This window comes from Chiloscyllium plagiosum, unplaced genomic scaffold (genome assembly GCF_037043375.1).
Source record: "Chiloscyllium plagiosum isolate Xiang-an unplaced genomic scaffold, Cpla_swu_hap1 HiC_scaffold_9, whole genome shotgun sequence".
NCBI classification, from domain to species: domain Eukaryota; kingdom Metazoa; phylum Chordata; class Chondrichthyes; order Orectolobiformes; family Hemiscylliidae; genus Chiloscyllium; species Chiloscyllium plagiosum.
Window position 1 is genome coordinate 35,274,117 of NW_028270147.1, and position 19,465 is coordinate 35,293,581.

Below are 19,465 nucleotides of genomic sequence, written 5' to 3' on the forward strand. Positions count from 1 at the left end.
AGGTTTACGGGATTTGAGGGGCAGGGATGGGGTGAATGGGCAAGGTCATTTCCCTGGGGTCAGGCGGTCCGAAACTGGAGGGTGTGGGTTTGGGGTGAGAGGGGAAAGATATAGGGGAGACCTACGGGGCAACTTTTTCACACAGAGGGTGGTACGTGTATGGAATGAGCTGCCAGAGGAAGTGGTGGAGGCTGGTACAATTGCAACATTTAAGAGGCATTTGGATGGGTATATGAATAGGAAGCGTTTGGAGAGATATGGGCCGGGTGCTGGCAGATGGGACAAGACTGGTCGGCATGGACTGAAGGGTCTGTTTCCATGCTGTATATCTCTATGACTCTATATCTTATCTTTTCCCTGGAGCAGTCCAGAACGAGAGGGCATAGGTTTAGGGTGAGAGGGGAAAGAAAAAATATTTGTATCATCGATAGTCATAGGTGAGGTGCCGGATGACTGGAGGTTGGCTAACGTAGTGCCACTGTTTAAGAAAGATAGTAAGGACAAGCCAGGGAACTATAGACCAGTGAGCTTGATGTTGGTGGTGGGCAAGTTGTTGGAGGAAATCCTGAGGGACAGGATGTACATGTATTTGGAAAGGCAAGGACTGATTAGGATAGTCAACATGGCTTTGTGTGTGGGAAAACATGTCTCACAATCTTGATTGAGTTTTTTGAAGAAGTATCAAAGAGGATTGATGAGGGCAGAGTGGTAGATGTGATCTATATGGAATTCAGTAAGGCGTTTGACAAGGTTCCCCATGGGAGACTGGTAAGCCAGGTTAGATCACAAGGAATACAGGGAGATCTAGCCATTTGGATACAGAACTGGCTCAAAAGGTAGAAGGCAGAGGGTGATCGTGAAGGATTGTTTTTCAGACTGGAGGTTTGTGACCAGTGGAGTGCCACAAGGATCGGTGCTTGGTCCACTACTTTTCATCATTTATATAAATGATTTGGATGTGAGCATAAGGGGTATAGTTCGTAAGTTTGCAGATGACACCAAAATTGGAGGTGTGGTGGACAGTGAAGAAGGTTACCTCAGATTATGATGGGTTCTTAATCAGATGGGCCAATGGGCTGAGAAGTGGCAGATGGAATTTAATTCAGATAAATGCGAGGTGCTGCATTTTGGGAAAGCAAATCAGAGCAGGACTTATAAACTTAATGGTAAGGTCCTAGGGAGTGTTGCTGAACAAAGAGACCTTTGAGTGCAGGTTCATAGCTCCTTGAAAGTGAAGTCACAGGTAGATAGGATAGTGAAGAAGGTGTTGGGAAAGTTTCCTTTATTGGTCAGAGTATTGTGTACAGGAGTTGGGAGGGCATGTTGCGGCTGTACAGGACATTGATTAAGCCACTGTTGGAATATTGCGTGCAATTCTGATCGCCTTCCTATCGGAAAGATGTTGTGGAACTTGAAAGGGTTCAGAAAAGATTTACAAGGATGTTGCCAGGGATGGAGGATTTGAGCTATAAGGAGAGGCTGAATAGGCTGGGGCTGTTTTCCCTGCAGTGTCAGAGGCTGAGGGGTGACCTCATAGAGGTTAATAAAGTCATGAGGGGCATGGATAGGATAAATAGACAAAGTCTTTTCCCTGGGGTGGGGGAGTCCAGAACTGGAGGGCATAGGTTTAGGGTGAGAGGGGAAAGATATAAAAGAGACCTAAGTGGCAACTTTTTCACACAGAGGGCGGTAGGTGTATGGAATGAGCTGCTGGAGGAAGTGGTGGAGGCTGATACAATTGCAACATTTAAAAGACATTTGGATGGGTATATGAATAGGAAGGGTTTGTAAGGATATGGGCGGGTGCTGGTCGGTGGGACTAGATTGGGTTGGGTTACCTGGTCGCCATGGACGGGTTGGCCCGAAGGGTCTGTTTCCGTGCTGTACATCTCTATGACTCTAAGTTGCAACTGATTGGAAATAGTACAACTTTTCAAGCTGCAACAAATGTCCCCTTCTTTGAGCAGCTTTCATGAGGGAAGACCTCTAAAGAATTTCACCCGCATTAAGTCCCTCACTCCCATCACCCTAATCTGTCAAGGTTAACTTCTTTATTTTGCCTAATGGCTTCAATTCACAATTCTGATCCCCAGGTCCAAATATTCCGTAACCCACTCCTCCAGGTCTAAATGATTTCCAGAAACAACGGGCTCCAACTTGATCGTTCAGTGGGCAACTAAACCTCTCTGGAACTTCCAGCTGCTTTGTCATTGCCTCGTTGTTTTCAAAAGTCCCACATACTGTCTTTCATGGTTCCATCTCGGGTTGACTCCTCCGATTTCCCGCTGACTCCGCTGTCTCTCGCTTGATGTACAACACCGAACGTCAATGCATCACGCACAGGAAAACAGCGAATAAAATGTTTTAGTCACTTAACCTACCGGAGCAACTTCTACAACAGTGTCCAAATTAAACGTAAACGCTTGTGGTAGTTTCCCTACTTCTCGGTCAGAGAGTTTGCTGATCAAACTGATTAAAAATATCTACAAATTAACTCAACCAGGTATTGTATCTTGCTTCCTAGCAACACAGCTGTGTGTGTTTTGTTCTTTCAACCGGTCGAAATGTGCCGAAGCATTCGTGACATTGAGAAGGGCATGAAAGCTGGAGAAACGCATACTGACAATGAAAGATGACTATCGTCACGCGGGCATAACATCTTTGTCAATGATCTAGCGGCGGTCCATATTCTTTTCCCCCTGACCGAGGCAGAGCGAGGAAACTTCACGTTGTTCCATTTCAGCCGCAAATGCCAGGGGTTGCCATACACGCCATTCACCAGTGAGTGGCGCTGCCGGCCGCTGACCGAGGGACCAATCAGAGCGCCGCCTGTCCTTAAGCCCCGCCCCAAGGGGGGGTATCCTGCCGTTGTGACGTCAGGCAGCGAAGTCCCGCGCTATAAAGTAGCGACCGGGATTCCCTGGCCACGTGTCTGCTCTCATTGTCTAGCCTGTGCCCTAGCAAGCATTAGTGCTGCGGCGGCCCGGGCTTTCTTAAACTAGAACCTATCTCTCACTGCCAGTTATAGTCGTTTGTACTATGAGTTCGGACATTCAAAAAGCTTCGAGTGGTGGTTGCCTTCACCCTAAAATTACCCGGGAGAGAACGGATTTGAACCGGATGGTTACCGCTCCCAAGACCGGCAAATGTTACTGCCGAGGGCGGCTGCTCGGAAAGGTATGGTACAGCTCTGTTAGAAAACCTCTTGCCTCGTAGTGAAGCCGTTTGGAAATGCTGCTGTGCACGACCGTGCGTGTGTGCGCTTTTTTTTTAATAAACCATACGCACACCTCCTTTATTTCGCTCCAAGCGTTGAAAGTTTGCAGATTGTGTTTGGTTTATTTGTGAACGGTTATCGCCTATTTCTGGACGCCCTCTTATTTAATATTCCGTGCTTGGAGTACAGATGTGATGATGGTTATCATTACGACAAAGGTTTCCCGAGGGCTCTTCTATTTAAAACGGTTGTGTGACCTTCACTTTGCTAGCTCACTTCCATGTATTTTCATGGAAAGGGGTATTTGATTCATTTTAACTGAATTCAAATGCTGTCCGTGCAAATAACGGGCAAGATTTGCGTGACTGAAACGACAATGAGCATACAAATTTTTTTCACAAACAACTGTCGAGTGATTTATACCTGGTATTCTAGCTGAAGCTTTCTAACCGGTCATTCAGTTGACTGCATCTTAGGAATTAGCTCATTTAACAGTCAGGTGTGGTATAGGCAGCCTGTGTATGAGTATGGGTCGAAGCTTCTAATTATCAGCGTTGTTTCATATCGTTACTGTTTTCGCGTTTTAATTTCTCAATGGAAACGCTCGATGGAGTTGAGTGGATCATTACTGGGAGGGGATGGCGATGGGATGGAATGCCGTTTCAGCGGGCTCCGAGGCTACGTTTTATTGGTTCTGGCTGGTTGAATTTCTGAATCTGCATGATTCCGCATGACCTCATGTGAATGCTCTCTGCAGGCAAGGGGAAAGTACGGACCTCTATTTTTCGGGTGGTGGTTGAGAATTTTTCGCCTCCAAGTGGAAATGCACATTGAGGAAGAGTTGCATCCACTCCGTTGTGGCAAGCTTATACTGCCACGTGTGAATTTCTGCAACTGGAAGCGGAAACCCCCTTCCATCACTTTTATTTTTACATAGGATGAAGAGCATATCTTAGAATATTCCTGTTGGCGTAGTATTAGACGCTTAGACATGGCTGTCTCTGAGGTGAAAAATAAGTTGTTTAATGCTTTGCCTCAACCCGAAGTTGTTATATCACCTGGATTCGAACCTGAAGTTATCGAGGGTGAATAATATCATCAACTTGCATTTGTATAGCCCCTTTCTAGAAACAGTTTAAAAGACTTCAAGATGCATCAGGGGAGCATTTATCTGAATGAAATCTGATATCCCCCCGCCCCCCCCCCCCCCCGGGTTGTCTTGCATTTGAATTAGATGTTCACAAGGTTAGGTTTTAAAATAACTAGGAATGAGGGGCTTATGCCCGAAACGTCGATTCTCCTGTTCCTTGGATGCTGCCTGACCTGCGCTTTTCCAGCAACACATTTTCAGTTCTGATCTGCAGCCCTCACTTTCTCCTTTTAAAATAACTTTGTAAGATTTTGTTTTTTTATTTGAAGTCCAGGCATGATTTTTAAAGCGGGAGTGGGGTTGTTTGATTAGGCACAAGTGCTGAATTGGGTTATGAGTTCAAAGGCTTAGTAAAATCTTAGATTGCTGTACAATCTACCTGAGGCAAAAGGAAAATTGTTTGCAACAATGAGAAAGTGAAACGAAAATCCAACTGTAGTCTGGGAAACCTGAAAATTGCCACTTAATCAATGAAGGAAAATTTTAAACTATAATATCTAAGATGTCAACTATTGTCTCTTGGCTGGGCTCTCTGAATATTACCATTGTTGATGTCTTTTAAGTGGCAGATAGCATTGCACCAGCTTCATGGTTTGGAACTGTTAGTGGTGTACCCTGAATTTTCAGAACTTCCCTTGAATTCCCTCAAATCTACCTGCTTGTGTAGGTTGCCTTAGTATCTGACTTGTCAAGACAAAACACTGACTCGCAACGTTAGCACAGTGCTGATGACTGACTCTTCTGTATTGCATGAGCCTATTGTCTGAGCTAAGCTACACTGATTAATTTGTCAAATGCAAAAGTGCATATAAGTTGACATTTAATACAGAATAAATACTTGTTTGCATTTAACTGCAGCTTTAGTGATGTGGTCTTGCTCTTGTTAAATGTACACCCAATATTAAATAGTGGGAGCCAGAATCATGGGGTTTATTAAAGCACAATCTCTTTTAATCCCTGGTGTATGCTCACACCAATATTATTGAAGAAGAAAACAACACTGTCATCCCCATCCATTCCTAGGAAATTTAGCTGTATTGGGGGCTGTAGGAATGTGTTCTATATAACTTCCGCTTTTAGAATCTCAAGTCTTCTAAGGAATCCCACTTGTTTTAGTATTAATAGTTCAAAAGTCAAAAATGAAGTAAATGAATTTATATGTATACCTTCTGAAAAAGGCAGTGTAATCTGGTCTGGTGTGTATGGTGGATTAGTTGTCAAAGCTTTCTTTTCAAGATTAGCTAGCTAGTTTTAAGGAGCATGGTCATGATGGTAACTGTTTTAATGTACCCTGCATAATTCTGTCCAAACTTAATGCTTTGCAGTTTTGATTTTCTGATAATGCAGTTCTTCCACATGCGTATTACTGAAGGTTAGGCAAAAGTGATGACTGCAGATGCTGGACATCGGTCTAGATTAGTGTGCTGGAATAGTACAGCAGGTCATGCAGCATCTGAGGAGCAGGAAAATTGTTTTGGGCAAAAGCCTGTTAAAGGGCTTTTGCCCGAAATGTCTATTTTCCTGCTCCTCAGATGTTGCCTGACCTGTGCTTTTCCAGTACTACTCTCTTTTGAAGGTTGGCCAGTTCGAGATGTGAGGAGATTGGAACTGGATTTGCAATCTTACTAATTTTGTTTTTTTTTCATAATTAGGGTGGATTTGCAAGATGCTACGAAATGACTGATCTCTCCAGTAAAAGGATATATGCAGTTAAAGTTATTCCACATTCCAGAGTGTCCAAGCCTCATCAGAAAGAGAAAGTAAGAACTACTTTGTCCAACATCTCTTTTTCTCTCCAACTTAATATACCATTTGAGGGAATAGTTTGATCTAATAAAGCTCCCTCTTGAAGGGAAACCTATGACTTGCCTGAATTGGGAGGCTAAAAGGAGACTTAGTTTTAAGATGTATACATTGAGAGGCCTTAATTAGTGGTTGTGATGAACCCTTTTCCCCCTCTGACTATGGAGAATTGATTTTGGTAGGAGAATTACAAGAAAGCTGAGGAATTTTTTTTTTGAATTTGAAATGGGGATCTGGGACTCCACTGAAATTGCACTAGAGGCAGAAACCCTCCAGTGTGTTCAGCCACGTACTGGAGGTACAGGACCTCCCCAATGATATGGACCAAATGCTGGGAAGTGGAATCTGGCTTGGTGGCTTATTTTGCAGCTGGTGCAGACAGCATGGATAGACTTTATTTTTAAATCATTCATGTGACATGGGTTTGCAGTTTAGACCAGCATATTTGCCTGTCTCCAGTTGTGGTGGTGAGCTGCTGCCTTGAATAACTTGCAATCCACTTGATGTAGGCACTTTCTCAGTATTTTGAGAGGGAGAGAGTTCTGAGATGGACTCAGTGACAATGTTTTGTTTTTGAGGTCAGGGTGGGTGGCTTGGCGGGGAACTTGCAGGTAATGCTCCAATGCACTTGCTGCCCTTTTCCTTTTGAAACTGTTGTGGTCATGGGTTTGGATAGTGCTGCCTGAGGAGCCTTAGTGAATTTCTGCTATGTGTCTTGTTGATGGTGCACACTGCTGTGAACTGGCAGTGGAGGAGTGTCAGTGGGATCCTGAAAACCAAATGGGCTGCTTGCCTTGGATGGTGTCAAGCTTCTGGTGTTGGAGCTGCATCAAGGCAAGTAGTGTGCTCATCTCACTGACATGTGCTTTGTGGATGATGGATAGGCTTTGGGAAATCAGAATGTGTAGTCACCCTTGCTTCTCTTACCACCGTAGAGGTATAGGGAACTGAAGCAGAACTCTTGGTCCTACTTGCCCATGCTGACCAGGTATCCTAAATTAATCTAGTCTATTGGAACTCTGTTCTCTGGCTCATGTCTGAGTAATGAGGTCAGGAGCTGAGTGGCCCTGCAGAACCCAAAATGCATCACTGAGCAGATTATTGCTAAGTGCCGTTTGATAGAATTGTTGATGGGATATTCTTTCTCCCCCCCCCCCCCCCCTCCCCCACCCCATCATCCAGAGACTGATTGATAGAGTAGTAATTTCACTGGGTTAGATTTGTCCTGCATTTAATGTTCAGGATATGCTTGGGTAACTTTCTACATTGGGTCGATTCCATACTAAAGCTGCATGGCTAGGGGGGTCAAGGTTGAGTAATAGTGGTATGTTCTTCAGAAGGGTTGGTGCAGACTCAATGGGCTGAATTGCCTTTTTCTGCACTGTAGGGAATTTAAAATTCTAATGTCAAGGACCCATAGCATTTGCAATATAGTGCCTTTGGCTGTTTCTGTCAATCCACATAATCAATCAAATTTGATTGACTCTATGTTGCAGACTTCATGGAGACCGGGATAGTCGTCCACTTTGTGCACCTAGGTGAGCATCTTCTAAAGATGGAGAAATGTAGGGGAGTATCTGTGCATAATTTACTCTTCCAAAAGAGCCTGCACAGAATTGATGGGTTGAATGGCCTTTTTTGTTAAGCAATTGCTACAACAGAGCTTTCTGAGCTTCTGTCCTAAGCATACCAGATGTTTTGAGATGGGCCTACTTGAGAGGTCTGTGAATCTTAGCTTAACGTAGTTTTGTGTCCTGGCAAATGGTATATAAATGAAAACATTTCACTTGAGCTATAACTACCTCTGGAAGACTAAATCAAGTTTTGTTTTTATAATAGATTGAAAAGGAAATTGAACTCCATAAATCCCTGTCCAATAAACACATAGTGAAATTTTACCATAACTTTGAAGATGATGAAAATATTTATATCTTTCTGGAGCACTGCAGTCATAAGGTGGGTAGAATTGTGCTGGCAATTTATGTAGTTATACTGCATGTTTACTAGTTCTTTATGCATAAAGTGTGCAAATTTTTGAATCCTTAAACATAAACTCTTATCAATTCAATTGTCAACAATAGTTTGAAATTGCACTGAATATTTCATCTACTTTGATTAAAGTAGATTTTTAAAATAACACTTAGTTGCTATATTCATTTATTAATTGTATTGTTTCTGCTCCTTTAAAACTAAGGAAAAAGTCTATGCAGTTTTCTTAGTGATACTTTGTTGCCTTTCAGTCATTAGCGCACATTTTGAAAGCAAGAAGAACGTTAACAGAGCCAGAAGTCCGGTATTACCTCCGACAAATTATCTTAGGCCTAAAGTATCTCCACGTTCGGGATATTCTTCATAGAGATCTCAAGCTAGGTTTGTATAATCTAAGTGATTTAGATTTGATTTTTAAAAAGATTTTTGGGTGGATTGTTTTTTTTTCTGAAGTGATCAGTTCAAGTTCTAGAATTATAGAATCCCCAGTGTAGAAGTAGGCCATTTGACCCATCAAGTCCACACCAACTCTCCAAATAGCATCCCACTCTATCCCTGTAATGCTGCATTTTTCCATGGCTAATCCACCTAGCCTGCCCAACCCTGGACACTGAGCAATTTAGCTTGCCCAGCAAATCTACCTAACCTGCACTTTGGATGTGGGAGGAAACCAGAGCACTTGGAGGAAACCCATGAGACGCTGGGAGAAGTGCAAACTCCACACAGTTCTTTGAAGGCTAAGTACTTGCAGTTCACTTTAGTATTTCTGGCTTGGAGGGGGAAAACTTGGTCTGATATACAATGACTAAGTGTGTGCATCTGAAACTTTACTGTTTTCTTTTTTTAAAAAAAAAACTTTCATTTTCCATCTCTATTCTGGAGGTGTCACTTTGCATGAACCTGGGCACTAATCTTGGTCAATTAATGACAATTTTGGGTTAGGTAAGAGAATGTGACTAATTCCAGCAAACTAATCCCTGTTGAGAATCCCTTTTTTGGTTTTATGCCCCACCCACCTTTTCAGAGACCAATGCCTAGAGTCATACAGCGTGGTAAGACATCCCTCAATCCAACTATTCAATCTGAATCATGTTCCCAAATCAAACTAGTCCCATTTGTTTTGTTTTTTTTTGTTTTTCCTCTTATTCACTAGCTTTATCCAAATATCTTAGAGTTGCAACTGTACCGGTATCCACTGGAAATTCATTCCCCACGCAAATCACTCTAACAATACCAAAAAGGTGCCCCTCTGTCCTCTTAAATCTTTCCACCTCCCCTTAAATGTATCTGATAGTTTTGGATTCTCCCTCATCTTATTGTTGCCCCTCATATTATAAATCTCCAAGGTCACCCCTCAACATCCTATGCTGCATTGAAAAAAGATAACTCAAACCTTTCATTCCTGGTGAATATTCTCTGGACCACCACCCCATAATCTATCTTATCACCCTTCCTATAGCAGGGTGATAAGAATGGTACACAATACTCCAGAAGCAGCTTCACTAATGTCCTGTACAATCTCAGCATGATGTCCCAATCCAAATACTCAAGGTCTGAGCAATGAAGGCAAGCATGCTAAATGCTGCTTTAATGAGTCTGTTCTTTGTCTACATATGATGCAAATTTCAATGTACCTGAACGTCTAGGTCTCTGTTTGGCAATATTACCCAGGGCCCTACTCAATATATATCTTGCCCTTGTATTGCATTTTGGTAAAATGAACTCATCTGCCATTCCTTGGCCCAAGCTCGCTATTGGCCTGAGCCCAAGGAATTGATCAAGCCCATTATTGTATCTTCTGGCCATGTATTAACCAGAGAGAAATCAGTATCACATTGCCTTTCCAAAGGAAGTATAAAGATTTTGGCCTTGACTGATGTGGGTTTTAGTGCACTAAACCTGTTTTAGAATAAATGTAATTTCACTGTATGTTTTTGCTAAAACACTTTTACTTCTATATAGGTAATTTCTTTGTCAATGAGAACATGGAAGTGAAAGTTGGAGACTTTGGTTTGGCAACAAAGCTTCTACCAGTTGACCAGAGGAAAAGGTGTGTGACTTGTTTGAATGAGTTGTATGGGATTATGATAGTTAGGACCTGATCGGGCCAGTCCAGATTTGGGGCAGTTGGAGAAGAGATGGTGGTAAGAATTACCAACTGTGTATATTTACAATTGGTCAGTAGCACAAGGAAGCTGTGGTAAGCTGTAAAAGCTAGTGTATGCAGTTAGGATCTGTCTTTGGAGCACTGATCTCGAGTGGTAGTTATTGGACCTAGAAATGATTGCTGGATGTGCAGTGCTCTTTCAGGCCTTACTCCAGAAAGACAAGTCCTGCAGAGGAAGAGAAAGGGTTTACTAACTGGCTTTGCGTTAAGTTTTGACAGTTGAATAAGCTAGACATGAGTTAGTCAAACTAGTTTAATAACTATTTATTCTTTATTATAATATTCTGGCTTCCTTCTTTTTCAGGACAATCTGTGGTACCCCAAACTATCTAGCACCTGAAGTACTAAACAAACAAGGCCATGGTCCTGAGGCTGACATCTGGTCTTTGGGCTGTGTAATGTAAGTTGCTTTTTTTTTTATTTGTATAGCAATCAGAAGTTATGGAAAAAGTGGCAAACCGCTGTAGATAATTAAGGCTATTTTTAACAGCTGTAGATCAATTTGGAGCAGGCATGGGGTTTATTTGTATTAACAAAACCGCTACTTCCTGTGCAACAAGCCTCAGTGCTGACATAAACATCAGTTAAAGTGGTGATGTCAAGCCTGAAATGTGAGAATCTTCAGCAAACAAAGGTCTGGCCTGGCTGACATCAGCAACATTTTAGACTGTTTTTCTGATCATGCAGCTTTCAGCATCCAATTTTCTAAGCTGACAAATTCCACGGTCTGCATCATAGTACAGCTCAATGTGCAGGAAACTCACCAATAGCACTTCCTAGTTGTTCAAGCCCTTCTCGAGCAGAGACTAATCTTTTTTTATTTTGTTAAACCAGCCACTGATACGGATTCCTGATGAAGGGCTTTTGCTCAAAATGTCAAATTTTTTTTAATTTAATTTTTTTTTCTGCTCCTCTGCCTGACCTGCTGTGCTTTTCCAGCACCAGTCTGATCTCCAGCATCTGCAGTCCTCCCTTTCACCCAGTCACTGATACTGTTGTATCTTGCTGACAGCTTGATCCTTGTTCTTGTTGAGCTCAGTTTGTGGAAGTCTGCATATCTGAACAAAGTTCCTATGTAGCACTTAAATCAATCTCTTGTAGAAACAAAACTTGAGACACTTCACACTTTCATCTTAAAAGCATGAAGGCCTCAATTGCAAACTATGATGCAATTGTAAATTGTTTGCTTCTATTGTCAATTTTACATTGACATTTTGCTTGTCAATCAAGCAAATGGAGGATGTTGCTGGGATATTAAACTGTTTTCTGATGTTCATAGGTACACCATGTTGTCTGGCCGGCCTCCATTTGAGACCTCTGACCTCAAGGACACCTACAGATGCATTCGAGCAGTTGAGTACAGCATGCCATCATCATTTTCAGCTGCTGCAAAGGATCTTGTCAGTAGCATCCTAAAGAAGAATCCAGAACAAAGACCTACACTAGATGCGGTTATGCACCATGACTTTTTTACAAAAGTAAGGACACTTCTCAGATTGGACTGATCATACATGGGGAGGGTGGAAAATAATACAGTAATATTGGGTCAGCTGTGATTGAATATCAAGAGTCTGTTGTCATCAAACACTTTTTAAACTGTTTAGAGACTATACCTTTTTTTGAGCATATTTTGCAATAGTTGCTCTGCAATGCTTCTCTCCAATCTTTAATATGGTTACTTTAATTTTAGTAACATTGGGAAAGGATTTACCTTTATAAAAGCAAATAACTCTGGATGTTACTTCCTCTATCCTGTTAATTTGCAAAGGGAATCCCTTCAGTGACATTTGCCATAGTTGCCTGAGCCACTTGTATTTGTGAATATTTTGAGTATTGCACAATTAATGACTAGTAATCATCAGCTATTTTGAAGAACAGGATTTTTGGTTACTTTAGTAATTTTCAATATAAACTAAATATGAACAGGAGCAGGCCACTTGGTCCTTTATAGACTTCTCTGCCATTCAATAAGATTTATATATAATTCTCAACATAAACCAACTAAGTATTTGGTTTGCTTTTGGATTTTTTGAGTTTATGTAAACATTTTTTTAATCAAGGAATTTTTTTGTCTGTGCAGGGCTTTATACCTGATGTGCTCCACCCAAGCAGCTGTTTAATGGTTCCTGAACTGAATATCCCAACTCCCACTAAAAACTTCTTGAAAAAGTTTACTGAAGCTTTGTTTTTTAGGAAAAAAAACTCAAAAGGTTAGTGATATGACAACTTTATATAATGTTGCTAAAATTCCTGGAGAGTTAAAATTAGTCTCGCTGTTTTTTTTTAACTATTACCATAAGCCTGATTTGCTGATCACTTGTAGCCATGCAATCCTGCAGCTTTCAGGTGGTTAACCGTGGCTGATAGACAAGGTTAAAAGCTTTGTCTCTAGCATCAATTTTTTAAAAATACTTTGGATAACTCAGCTGTTTTTAAATTGACTTCTAAAGTGTCTACAAAGGCTATCATTATATTCCATCCTCTCCTATTGCATGATTTGGGATGCATGTAATTTAAATTGCAAGTAACTATACACTAAAACTTTAATTTTTTTTCTTCCATATTACATAACCTTACAACATAAAGATGTTGTAATTTGTTCATTCTTTGGAAAGTTCATTTGATTCTTGCACCTAAACTCAGCTTTGAAAAGCCATGTAGTCTGTAGCGATCATCATACCATTTCTTTCTTATGTGGAAATTCTTTAGCACTAGAGGAAAGCTTTTTATTTCCAAAATCAGTGTTTCTGCTGAATCGTGTCCCTTGCTCTAATGGTTCAGCTTGGCTTCAATCTCTGAGCAAAGAACTATGTTCCACACAGCAATCTCTTGCAATCTATATTAAATAAATCTAGTATAGTTTTTACAAAACTTCTTTAGTCTAAAACGTGCATCTGGATTGCAGATACGAAAACCATTTGTGTGGAGAAGGATGATATTTCCAAGCTTGCTGCAGATCTTGTAAAGACCTCCATCCACAGACAGACCAGCTATAAAACTGAGAATGCAACTGAGGTAATGACAAGTTAATTGAAGCACTCTATTTCTGTTTTTCTTCCTTGCCAGATAAATGGAGTCTAATTCCCTTACATCCGTGTGTTAGTTCCATTAATAAAAATTTGAGTCTTGCCTCATCTGTTTTTAACTCTTGCTTCATTCGAAAATGACCATTCAGGCCTTTTCTAAACTCTTTTCTAGCCTCTTTAATTGTATTTCTTTGTATTGTAGTAATATATTTGCATAATTTGGTAAAGGCTTTTGCATTTATTGAAGTCCAAAATCCAATTGTAGCACCCTAGTATCACTTCATTTCTGAATTGGAAAGTAACAAGAAGTTGGATGCAATTCTTATGACAGATATTAAAAATCTGTTGCAAATATTGCAGAGTTACAACAGCAAATGTCAAGTGCAAAATATCATGTTCTTGAGGTCAAATGACTCATAGAAAATTTTGATATGCAGGAGGAGATGAAGGAAATGCGTTCCTTTTTTATGTTGGAATCATTGTGGCTTCCTGCATTTGCACTTAACCTACTTAACTGATGTTGATCGTAACTGTTGCAAACAGTTTCCTGTTCTTGCATGAAGTCCTTGATCAATGTACTTTTTTTGGTTCTGTGCAAACACTTTTTTGAATTTTCAGACTTGGATGTTGTTTCTAATGATAGCAATATCTTTGTTTCCTGAATGTGCTCAAAATATTAACAACTGTTTAGATGTTTCTGATATTGAAGAATTCTTTTTTGCTTTTTATTTATGCATATTTGTATTCTTCTTTTCTTAGCCTACATTTCCAACTGGCCAAACAGCAAACACCTTTCAGAGAGGAACTGAAGATGATTCAAAAAAGTTAATCACTGAAACAGAAGGTGCTAATTATGAAAGTGAGTTGATCACTTTATTTTTTTTCTTCCATATCCAGAAGTGCTCTGGCACACCAGTGAATGGCACCACCAATCCTGTTTTCGCTCTTTAACCACAAACTGCCACCAGTAAATCACTAGCTGTACGATCTTGGCTCCATTGACTAGACAGCTGGTTTGCAATGAGTGACACAACAGCAGTGTTTCCTGGACTAGCTGAGGTCGTAATGAAGGACATACCTCAACATTTCTTTTTCCCACCCCTGTGGCAACCCTCTGGTTAAACCTCCTACTAATGAGTGAGCAGCCCCATGGTCTGCTAAAACTCTGGCAACTTTAGCTTTGTAATCTACCAATTAAATTACATCACAATGATCTATGACTCTAACTGAAATATATCCTGGATGTTGACAATATTCTTGTTTTATTTTGTAGCTGCTGAAGATGGGTCTGTAGCTCAGCAAATGGCAGATGCTGCTTCCCACGTTCTCGAAAGCTGTCTTTCAGCCATGCCATCAGGTATTTTTTTCTGTATTTGCAATTCAGTGGAGTTCAAATAAAAATCACTAATTGGACACAACGTTTTAACGATCTCTCCCTTTGTTTTTCAGAAAATTATTCAACCCCCCCCCATCACTTTAGTTTGCACTAATTTCTATTTAAATATTTGCCTTGCATGATAGCAAGTAGTCTTTTAAATAGCCTCCTAGAAAGAAAGGATCTTATACTTCTATTATGTAATTTTATAGCCAGTAAATTGGGCTTCTGACATGTGCGATTAGTGCCACCAGCATTAATAATCTGAATCACAAAATTGTTTAGAGGAATTTTTTGTTTGCCAGGAAACGTGTTCCCTTCTAAGTTTAAGGGAACTTTTCTTTGCAGTCATGAGGGAATGATCCAGTGTTGTCCCAGCTTGATGTTTGTGTGGGCCTGAATGCTTCCCCTAAATTTCCAGTGGACAAATGATTCTAATAAACCAAAGCTACTGAACTAGATATTTCTCTTGTATATTTAGACGAATGAAAAACACTAATTTTGTGGGTTTTTTCTTTTGCAGTGAAAAAAAGCCCAGTTGGACACAGCCTACATAGGTCCAAACCCTTCTTGTGGGTTACCAAATGGGTTGACTACTCCAATAAATATGGCTTTGGTTACCAGTTGTCTAATCGTAGCATTGGTGTCCTGTTCAATGATGGAACTCATATGAGTCTCTCTGCAGACAGGAGGTGAGTCCCATTCCTTAACTTAAATTGTGAACCACTTGCAGAAGATCTTCTGCAACCTCTTCTCTATTCAACCCAGGTACAGAAAGTCCTAATGGCATGAATGTAAATGTTAGCTTTGACACATTGCTGGCATCTAACTTTCTTTAGAATCTGTCAAACCTTTTCTCCCCCCACTTTCTGAAACATGTGTTCAGCAAATTTTACACTGTAGCATCAGATTTTTTTTGCTTTGTCATGTGTGGAACTTAATTAAGCATGATTTCCCAGATACTGAACTTTCTTGTTTCCCCTCTCTCTTTTCACAGGAGTGTGTATTATTACCTCAATAACCACCAGCATTTTTCCTTCTCTGCCTCTGCAATTCCAGAGCAGCTAGTGAAACAGATGACAATTGTCCAGTATTTTGCCAATTACATGGAAGAAAACTTAATGGAGGTGAGATATAACAGCTTTGATATTACTGCATACCAAAACTCCCAAACACTCTAATTTAACAATTTTTTTTGTGATTACCAGTTTTTAAATCAGCTAAAATTCTTCAGAAACTGAATTCAGTTCTAGATCTTTCATAAACTTGTCATGATTTGTTAAATGTCTATATTTAAAATTACATCAATATATTGCAAGTTTCAAAGGAAAATGATTACGTTAGAATTTAACTTTTTTTTTGCAGGGAGGCAACTTGCCCAGAACATTCCTTGAAGATTGTCATGATCCATCTTTGTTCCTGTTGCAGTGGGTTAAAACTGATCATTCCCTATTGATGCTGTTCAACAATGGTACTTTACAGGTAACCTTCTCTTCCAATTTAAGTTTGGTCAATCTAGTTAATAGCTGCCTAATGCTATTGCCTTAGCCAATTCCTCCTCTTTATCCTGTACAACTAAATTTGCCATTGAGCATAATGAGTCATAAATATGCTTTGGGCTGCTGGAATCTGAACTTTTTTCGTTTTCAGTTAACTAAACGTTAAATATTACTCCCCACAAACTCATTCAGAACAATGAGCACTGAATATCTGTCCAGTGATGTAACATCTCTTCTGATTGTTAAAACATCTGTCCTCAGGACTAGAATGATTGAACTTTGTACATTAATATTCTCAAAGTATTAAAATTGTTTTTTTGTCTTAACAGGTTAACTTTTATCATGATCACACAAAACTCATTCTGTGTAAAGCTGACCATTCTTATCTACTTACTTATATCAACAAAGATCGTGTTGCCTGCACATACAGATTGAGCACTATAATGGAACTAGGCTGTTCACAAGAACTCCACCACCGTCTGACATATACACTGAAACTGTTGCAACAGCAACAGAAGGCAAATCACATATGAATCAATCACTTTTTGAGGAGGAATATAACATTACTTCTACTATGGACTCTTACTTGGTGCAAACTATTGAACCACCTGGCAAGAAAAGCTGCTGTTTATTTTGGAGGCGTGGAATCTGAAGTCAGACTATTGGTGGTTTATAATCGTGTCTGTTTTAAATGTCACTAATGAGAAGGATATGTTCACATAAGCGAGCTGTTGAAGTTTTTTTGTTTTTCCACTCCCTCCATGCTAGAGTTTGAAGAACTTCAGTGGGAAGTGAAATTTGCCACAGTTTCCTAATTATACCCTAAAATTGACTTGTATAAATTTAAGCCGCTGTTCTGGTGCATCAAAGGTTTTTTCAAAATCTCCTGATTTTTACTGGTATGGAAAGCAAATCTTTATCTCCCACTTATCACCTGGCAAGCTTTTAACTACTTGGCTTTGAGTTTGCTAAGTCTTCAACCTCCTCTAAGAAAACCATGCTGCCTCTATATTGGTAAGAATGTTTCAGAATGCAGTGGGTCCAGCTCCATTTCAAAACTGGCTAATTTGGGTCAGATTATGTTGAATGCTAACACTGGGAATGGCAGATGCTTATTGCAGATGGAGTGCAGGATAATCCATTGTTCATTCTATCAAGATCTGGATAGACCAGAATGGATCAACCTACTTTGATTTGGTTCCTTAGTGCCATGAACAGTGTGTTGCTTTTCCCTTTTTTTTTTTAAGAAAGCAAACTCTTCTACATTTTAAACTAATCGATGTGTACAGGCTTCGGTTACTGACTTTTTTTTTGTTTTAAAAAGCTAGGTTCGAAATCAAAATCCTGGTTTGATACATCTGTGTAATGACCTGCATTTTCTGATTATTTCTGACTTTTGTACTGCTTGTTTTAGATTTGTGTATGTCTGGCAACAGCAGTCTGCTCTGTTCCAGTAATGCCCTTTTTTTGTGTGGAGAGTCTGAGAGGAAGAGATTTGGTTATTGGTTATGACCAGCCTAGTGTTTTCTTTTCCCCCAGACTCTCTACAGACTAGATGTACAGCTTGTTAAGGTAAATTTTGCAACATGGAACCACAATTCCTTTATGAAGTGAGACTAAATTCTTACATTTAGCAGTACCAAAAAGGCAATTGTAGCTGAGTTCTTTAATTATCTTAACTGCTTTAAGCTTTTATTTTTGCCTGTTGATGGTTGGGAGAAGTAAGACCTCCTAATATCCAGCAGATTAAAACCAAAACTTTTGTTTTTATCCCACTGGTGTTCCTGGAAATTTGTTTCATATTAATAGAACATTTATAAAGTGGAAAACTTAAAATTACTTGCTCTTTCAGGGTAGTGGAGAAGGTGGTACAAAATGTGGTACAACTGAAGATTTAAATCTTAATGTTCAGCTCATTCCTTTATCTATGCCTCTGGTGAGGTCTCTAGATTCAAAAGTATTTAATACATTTGATCTTATTTATGTTAATGAAAATATTGAATGAGCCTATTTATTTTTGTATTTATTATTTATTTCCTTTATTTTTAAGGATAACCATGCAATTGAAGTTGTGAAAAAGGAGTTGTGAAACTCTCAATTATCAAAATAAAATTCTTTTTTTCTTTGAATCTTTGTTTCCATATCTTTGTGCCAATGGCTTTAGTTTTCAATGAGCAGATGCAAACCATATGAATGTAGATATGTAACTTGCTCTGAGCATCCATGGTGGTGTTTGAGTGGTTAGAGAAGGACTGAGATTTGCAGCTTCTGCAATTCCTCACACATCTATGTCCCCTTTTACAATGACCTAGAAAAGCTGAGAATCAGCAAAGGGAAATTCCTGACAAGATGAATACATAAGTGACTTTTATTTTTAAAAATGGAGTAGCCCTCTGTCAATACCTAGTATGAGGTAGATGTGAGACATTTCTCCCAATCAGGCTTGTTTGTTTATTTGCACTACTTTTTATTCAGTGTTTGCTATGTCCATTTTAAGAATTAGGAGTAGAAGTAGGCAATGGAGTTGTGTCCACTCTGCCATTCAACATGATCACACCTGATGATCTGATTTCAACTTTCCTTCTGGCTCCCCATAGCCCTTTTTTTGTCCTGCTTTTCATCAGAAACACTTATTTCTTGATTCCTCTTCCCACTGCATGCTGGGACAGTGAGTTCCACAGATTCTCAACCCTCAAAAGTAATTTCTCCTCATCCTGGTTTTGAACCAACTTCGCTCTATGACCTCCCTTGTTCAAAGTGCCTGACAAGGGGGATTGTGTGCTCACTTAAATACCTTTAGCATTTTGTTATATACTTCCAGGTTACCCCCATTCTTCCCTGTCCCCCAGACTCATGTCTCTTTACATTGTAATAACACTTTTTATAATCCAATCCTTCAAATAAAAGCCAAGATTCCATTTACTTTATATGCTGTACCTGCATACTGACTTCCTGTAATTCATTCAGGACAGCCATATCCCTCTGAGGCCCTTTGAATCTGCTTCCCTTTTAAATTAATTGCCCTTTTTAAAAAAGAAATCCAGCCAAAATGGGTGACCTCTCATGCACATTTAAACTCCATCTGCCAGATATTGGTCCATTCTCCTGGTCTATCAATATCCATTTATAAACTCTTCACAGCCTGCTTTCCTACTTATTTTAGTATACCTTAATGACTTAGTGTAGTGGTCTTATGTCTGTTTCTTGTAACTCTGACTCTAAGACTTTCATTCTAAGTA

At 39.8% G+C, this 19,465-nt stretch overlaps 1 protein-coding gene across 1 annotated transcript; it reads left to right on the forward strand.

The window, feature by feature from the left end:
* Nucleotides 1-2,933: 2,933 nt before the first annotated feature.
* On the forward strand, nucleotides 2,934-18,355 carry plk3 (polo-like kinase 3 (Drosophila)). The gene is made up of 15 exons (XM_043699029.2): nucleotides 2,934-3,177; nucleotides 6,020-6,127; nucleotides 8,010-8,126; nucleotides 8,411-8,540; nucleotides 10,122-10,209; nucleotides 10,631-10,726; nucleotides 11,606-11,804; nucleotides 12,407-12,536; nucleotides 13,232-13,341; nucleotides 14,112-14,211; nucleotides 14,626-14,709; nucleotides 15,251-15,419; nucleotides 15,725-15,854; nucleotides 16,093-16,209; nucleotides 16,556-18,355. The coding sequence occupies exons 1-15, from the start codon at nucleotides 3,040-3,042 to the stop codon at nucleotides 16,757-16,759; spliced, it is 1,920 nt and encodes a 639-aa protein (XP_043554964.1). The 5' UTR covers nucleotides 2,934-3,039; the 3' UTR covers nucleotides 16,760-18,355.
* Nucleotides 18,356-19,465: the final 1,110 nt, after the last annotated feature.